This window comes from Chiloscyllium plagiosum, chromosome 25 (assembly GCF_004010195.1).
Source record: "Chiloscyllium plagiosum isolate BGI_BamShark_2017 chromosome 25, ASM401019v2, whole genome shotgun sequence".
NCBI lineage: Eukaryota > Metazoa > Chordata > Chondrichthyes > Orectolobiformes > Hemiscylliidae > Chiloscyllium > Chiloscyllium plagiosum.
Genome location: NC_057734.1, coordinates 1,169,399 through 1,176,205, shown reverse-complemented (window position 1 = coordinate 1,176,205; position 6,807 = coordinate 1,169,399). Strand labels below are relative to the sequence as shown.

Here is a 6,807-nt window from a genome sequence, read left to right as displayed (position 1 = left end):
ATACTGATGCAAAGTACTCATTAAGAATCTCACCCATTTTCTCTGACTCCACACATAACTTTCCTCCTTTGTCCTTGAGTGGGCCAACCCTTTCTCTAGCTATCCTCTTGCACCTTATATATGAATAAAAGACTTTGGGATTTTCTTTTACCCTGTTTGCTAAAGATATTTCATGACCCCTTTTAAGCCCCCTTATTCCTCGTTTCAGATTGGTCCTACTTTCCCAATATTCTTCCAAAGCTACGTCTGTTTTCAGTCGCCTAGACCTTATATATATTTCCTTTTTCCTCTTAGCTAGTCTCAATTTCACCTGTCATCCATGATTCCCTAATCTTGCCATTTCTATCCCTCATTTTCACAGGAACATGTCTGTCCTGCACTCCAATCAACCTCTCTTTAAAAGCCCCCCATGTATCAAATATGGATTTACCCTCAAACACAATAATTCCAGCAAAAATGGGTTTTGTTTCATTTTCTTTGAGTAGTTCTGTTTATTAACTATAAAAATTATTTGAGGAAAGGCCATTTGAACAACTGTTATGCAATCAGGTGAAGACCAGTCTTCTCGCTTTCCAACTGGCTAAGGGATAGCTATGTCGGCCAACCAATAGTGGGAGTTTGGACCAGTTGGAGGTCATGTGATAGATGTCCCAGGTTCACAGAGTTGGCAACTTTAAGGCCAGTGTATCAGAATGTTGTTGTTTGTGTTAATTATCAGACTTTGCACCACAGTGTAAGGACTGAGCTTTCAGTCATGGAAGGGGATATTTGACATCCAGTGCAGAAGGGGACTCGGTCTCAAATCCACCCCCCATCTGGAAGATAGCATCTCTGACAGTGCAGCACTCCCCAATGTTACTGCACTAAGGAGGGTCAGCCTGGAGTCAGTGCTCAAGGCTCCGCAGTAAACAGCTTTCTGATTCTGAGGCATGATTTGTCTTAAATCGAGGCTGACTCTTCAAATCTGCAAGTGCTAAGGCCAGATCACAACTGTCTGGGGCAAAGTGTTTGGTGAGGCATTTCCCAGATTTGAATCTTGAGGTGATCAGCTCATTGGAAATGACTCCCAGCCGGTGATAGTTTCTGGGGTCAGTTGGAGCTGGATGTGTATTTCACTGACTCCGAGCTAAGGGAATTGCACTGAAATAGCTTCCTATTACTGTGAAAGACTGTCGATGGGTTCAAAGAGCTGTAAATGGATTAGCCAGGAGCACAGCTCCACTCAAACAACGCTTGGATTAAGCTTCAGATCTCACTCTCAATGGTCCTGCTCATTATTAAAGAAACAAATTCAACAAAACAGTCATCCCAAAGCTGTGAGTAATTATCAGTGAATGCAATTTGTACGCCTGAACTGTGTGTATCTGTATAGTTTGTAGAAAGGGGCCCTCTTGTGGCACAGTTGTAGAATCCCTGCCCCTAGGCCAGGGGGTTCAGGTTCAACTCCCACCTCCTCTAGAGGAATGTAATTGGTTTTAAAAAAAAGGTCTGTGGACTCCCTTCCAACTCCATGTTGATGTAGCCCCTGCCCCATCCTGTCACCTTTGATGGTTTGCATTGTCTTTAATTGGCATGGCATGAAAATTAATCAGGAGAAAGTGAGGACTGCAGATGCTGGAGTATCAGAGTTAAAAGGTGTGATGCTGCAAAAAGTACAGCAGGTCGGGCAGTATCCAAGGAGCAGGAGAATCGACATTTAGGGCATAAGCCCTTCAGCAGGAATTAATCAGTCTGTTATCAAGGGGAGCTTATTGGTGGTGGTTACAAGAGGGAAAGAATATGCCGTGGGAAAAATGACCACTGAGCTGTGTGTAAGAGCACGTCTAGTTATGTACATAGAAAAAAAAATGTTCAGAAGAAAATAGACGCCTTTTGAGATGTGGAATGCTGAGATGTATGTTTAGATATTCCGTTTCTAGACTGTAAGACAAATGAAGAGGCATTTGAAATCACAAGAGCAAAAAGAACGCTGAAAGTGACATCCTGGAAAGGAAATGTCAATATCTTGGCTGTTTGATCAGAGCTGGAAATTTAGAGATCTCAAGGGGTGACTCTGTGAGGGCAGATCTCCCACTGGCAAGCAACTTCTAGCAGGAACAGAGTATCACCATGTTGAAATTCAAATTGCCTTGTACTCATGTTTGAGATAGAGCCTGTAGAAAACCGCGTTTTACAAAGTTGGAATTGAAAAGTAATGATGTAGCCAGGGAGTATCCTGCAAGCAGTTTTCAGAATTTTGCAATTTAGCAGAACACTGCTGGTCTAGCAAATGACTAATCATCTCCCTGACTCTGTTGTATTCCAGCAGCACCAATCTTTCTTTTTTATCGTTTTAGGTGAGAGCTGCTCTCAAACACAAGACAAAGGTCTGGTCTCTCAATAGTAGCTCCATGCGTAATGTCAATGTGAAACCTTTCAATTCAGACATTGTAAGTACAACCTCCCTTTTTGCCTTGTCTTTACTGTCACTGCATATTCCACTGTTTCACACTAAAAGACTGGAGAAGCCTCATTTTTGCAACAATTGGAAAAAGAGATTGGTCAGTTTGCTTTGGTCTAAATAACTGCAGGACAAACATTGAAAAGCTGTTTGACAAAGATCTCAATCTCACTCACTTAGGCCTTAAAGGCACAAGGAAAGCACAAGTTTAAAGGACAATTCTCATCAATATTCTGCTCTAATTTCTCTCCTCTCCCAACATCCAAAGCTCTCGGTTTATGCATTGTTCCACCTGTCTGCACACAGATGCTTTAACAGTCAGCTGAGCTGGATTGTTTGCCAAGAGTTGAGAAACAGCAGTCTGTTTAATTGTCTAATCTGCAGAGACTCAGTTAAAAGCTGGAAGATTTGGCAAAGGACTGGAACAGAAACAAGAGCATCTTGCTTGTTCACTCATTGAACACGCAGTGTCCTGTCTCTGCTAGCACTGATCCTCCAAAAGGAGGCACTGTTGGTTCTGACAGTGATGATACTTAACGCAGTGCACAGGAACAACAGCCCATCTGGAATACTGTGAACAGTTTAGGGGCCCCTTATCCATGGAAAGATAGACTGTCATTGGAGAATCAGTCATTCAGTCGCCTGGCCCTAGGTATGGAGGGACTGTCCTCTGATCAAAGGTTAAATAGGTTGGGCCCATACTCAGTGGGATTTAGCAGAATGAGGAGCGACCTATTGAAATATATAAATTATTTAGTGAGATTATCAGTGTAGATGCTGAGAGGTCATTTCCCTTTGTGAAAGTGTCAGGAGCCAGAGGGTAGGATCAGAGAATAATTCCACAGCGGCCAGTATCCCATCACCGAGTTCCCCTTTATTTACTCATGGAGAATCCTTGATCCTGATACTCTCCGAGTGGACAGAACCTCGGACACTCCTGTTAATTTTTTTTTTCTCCAGAACGTCTTGTTGACACTCCTGTTTATTTATTTATTTTTTCCTTTCCCCACACTACCACCTAAGTGCGGTAGTGCTTATTTTTTCCCCAGCACCCATGGTGTGTGTGTGTGCAGGGGTGAGACACAGTGAGAGACACAAAGTGCACGAATCTTTATTCAGACACTCCTGTTAATATCTGTCAGCCAGGGCTCCCTGATTGGATCAGGTTAACAGCCCCAATCAGGGAACTCCTAGTCTATGAGGTCTATCTAGCTGACCTCATTATCAGTACACTGTGGAATTCTCTCCTCAGGGCTGTTGAGGCTGGGTCATTAGATGTGTTCAATGTTGAGATCGACAGATTTTTAGTCAGTAAGGGGAAATCAGGACTTATGGGGGAAAGGAAGGAGAGTGGAGTTCAGGATTATCAGAGCAGCCATAATCTCATTAAATAGCAGAAAAGACTCAATGGGCTAAATGGCCAACTTTTGCTTATGGTCTTGTGGTCACCAGCATCTTCTCAAGGACAATAAATGATGGCCCCACCAGCAATAGTCACGTTCTATGGGTGAATAAAACAAAATGTTCAGATTGTGTTTTCAGCGCTGGGTGGGTAGGTGCGGTTGGGTTGGTGGGTGCAGTGGAGTGGGCTGTTTATCTGTAGTGCTCTGGGACACCTCACCATTCTCTTGATTGGGCAGTGTTCACTAATGCCCTTTTCAGGGGGAAATCTGCTGTCTGGTCCGGCCTACATGTGACTCCAGACCTAAAGCGATGTGAGTAACTCTTCTCCACCCTCTGAAGTGGCAAAGCAAAGCACTCAGTTTATGGATATTGACCTTGCCAGCAATGCCCACATCCCATAAGGGAACTAACGCATCAAATCAATAAATAATCTGTCAATGTAAGCTTTCAATGGTCTCAAACGCTGAGCTTCCAACATTCCACTGGGGAGACAATTCCAACATTTTACAACAGAGGGGCGTGAAGAGATTTCTACCACGCTGATCCAGAATTGCTGACCCCTTCAGTCTAACTGTAATGCCCTGGCTTCCCCTCAGTTTGGGGGTGGGGGGGAGGGGGGACATGATAAAGAATCAAATTTTCAGCCTTGTCAACCTATCAGAGTTTTGTAACTTGATGATTGAAAAGGAAGATTTCCTCCTCTTATCTTGCCCTTCAACATTCCCATTATTTTTTGAGGTTAATTACCTTTAGTACGGTTGAAAAACCTCTCACACTGCTCAGCTGTTTTTGCTGGTCACCTTGTTCCTTGACGTACTGAAGGTGAATGATGCTGGCTTGAATGTTAACTGTTGAGGTAAATCATTCCTTGGGTTTTTTTCCTTTGGCAACCCCCCCCCCCCCCTCCCCCATCCCCCATACCAAGCAACTGGCACCATCTAAACGGAAATACCAGCACCTTTTAGAAGAGCCTGAGTAAATCTTTCTCATCCCTTCTGCTGAAGGGAAGGTTTGTTTATCTTGAGGATGGGTGGAAATTGAGCAGCTTGGCTACTCACTCACAAATTATAATTCCAATTATAACGAAAGAAGTAAGCCCCTCCCCCAGCCCTCATCAGTCTCCCTCTCTCATCTGCTGCGATTTTCCAGCAAGGGATGAATGCAGATTTCTCCTCCTTCCTCATTTCTCCTCCCCCACCTTGTCTCAGTCCCAACCCTCGGACTCAGCACCGCCTTCTTGACCTGCGATTCTCCTGCTCCTTTGATGCTGCCTGACCTGCTGCTCTTTTCCAGCAACACATTGTTAAGCTCTGATCTCCAGCATCTGCTGTCCTCACTTTTTCCCTCTCTCAGCCCCCATAAACCTCTCATGCTCCATGAAATAACTCCACAGCGGCCGGTATCCCATCACTGAGTCCCCCTTTTGTTTACACAGGGAGAGTCCTTGACTCTGATCCAGCTCCCTCAGAGCCAGCTCTCAGAGTGAACAGAACCCCTGACACTCCTGTTTATATCTGTTAGCTAGGGCTCCCTGATTAACAGTCCCAATCAGGGAACTCCTATTTTGAGGTCCACCTGGCTGAGCCTGTTACAGTCAGTACACTACATGCATGCCATCTCACAACCCTCCACCCCGTCCATGAACCCCCACCCACCCCCTGTGACCTGTCCCTGTAATACCCCAATGGCCATTCCTGCTCTCCCATACTGGCCCATGCTGAGCTTCAGTCGATATTGTTGGTAAACAGTCCAAACTTCCACAAAATAACGGAACCAGCTCCGATCTAGGGAAAGCACTGCACCACTGACTGCTCAAACTCTCTCGTCTCTGCTGCCAGATGTGCAATGTTTATTTGCGCAAGTTTCAATTGCTTACAGTTTTTGCTATTAGTACTTTCAGTGATCTGAATAACTAGATGATTATAGTTAGTGCTTCCTCCCACAATGCAGCAGACGTGGTTGGGAGAAACAGCCTACACACTTAACAGGCCCCTTCGAAAATCGGACAGCTCAGGGAAGAGGTCAGGAATTCTGGAATCGTGACTACCTGCCATTAAGGGCTTTCAGAGTATCCTGACTTGGCAACACTCCCAGGCCATTCTTTCAAATATAAACCAATCCATTTAGGAGGGTAATCAGGAAACACAATCTCACATAAATGTTTAACGGAAGTCATTAATGGAAACCGAAAGACTGTAGATGCTGATGATCAATGAGAGACCAATTGGATTGATATTGAGTAAAGAGAGTGAGGGATCTGGAACCAAAGCAGGAGATGGGGTTGGGCATAGATTAACCATGAACTGACAGAACTGGTGGGCTGAATGGCCATCGACTGTACCTGTATTCCAGTCAGGTCGATGTCTGCCGACCAGTCTTTCTTATCCTGAAATAGTGTTCCTTCTGTTTTTTTTCCCGATGACGAAATACCAATTTATTTGTGTCAGAGACAACCACCTCCAACTCCAGCGGCTTACATTTGTATAGCTCCTGAAACATAACAGGATGGCCCCAAGTTGCTTCTCTGCAGTGATAATCAAGTAAAGTTTGACACTGGATCACAATGAAGAGGTGTTATTACAGGTGACGGAAAGCTTAGTCAATCAAATAAGGTTAAGGAGCATTTTACAGGAGCACTGTAAAATGGACAGCGGTCAGGATGAATTCCAGAGCTCAGGTCCTAGGCATCTGAATCCATAGCCATTGGAGATGCTGCCTGACCTGCTGTGCTTTTCCAGCACCACTCTAATCTACACAAAATGGTTAATGTCAGGGATACACAAGAGAACAGAACTGGAGAACCATGAGATGTTACAGATTTGTAGGGACTATTAGAGGAGGTGACAGAGATAGGGAGGGGGTGTGGGGGCTGGAGGGGGTTACAGAGATAGGGAGGGGGTGTAGGGGCGGGAGGGGGTTACAGAGATAGGGAGGGGTGTAGGGGCTGGAGGGGGTTACAGAGA

The 6,807-nt window shown here is 44.8% G+C and overlaps 1 protein-coding gene across 1 annotated transcript in view; it reads left to right on the top strand.

Moving 5' to 3' along the window:
- The window catches only part of adgrd1 (adhesion G protein-coupled receptor D1), a 243,831-nt gene that overhangs the window by 231,264 nt on the left and 5,760 nt on the right, over positions 1-6,807 (top strand). The window contains exon 24 of the mRNA XM_043715336.1: positions 2,337-2,429. Within this exon, the coding sequence (XP_043571271.1) occupies positions 2,337-2,429 (93 nt within the window). The remainder of the gene's footprint in view (positions 1-2,336; positions 2,430-6,807) is intronic.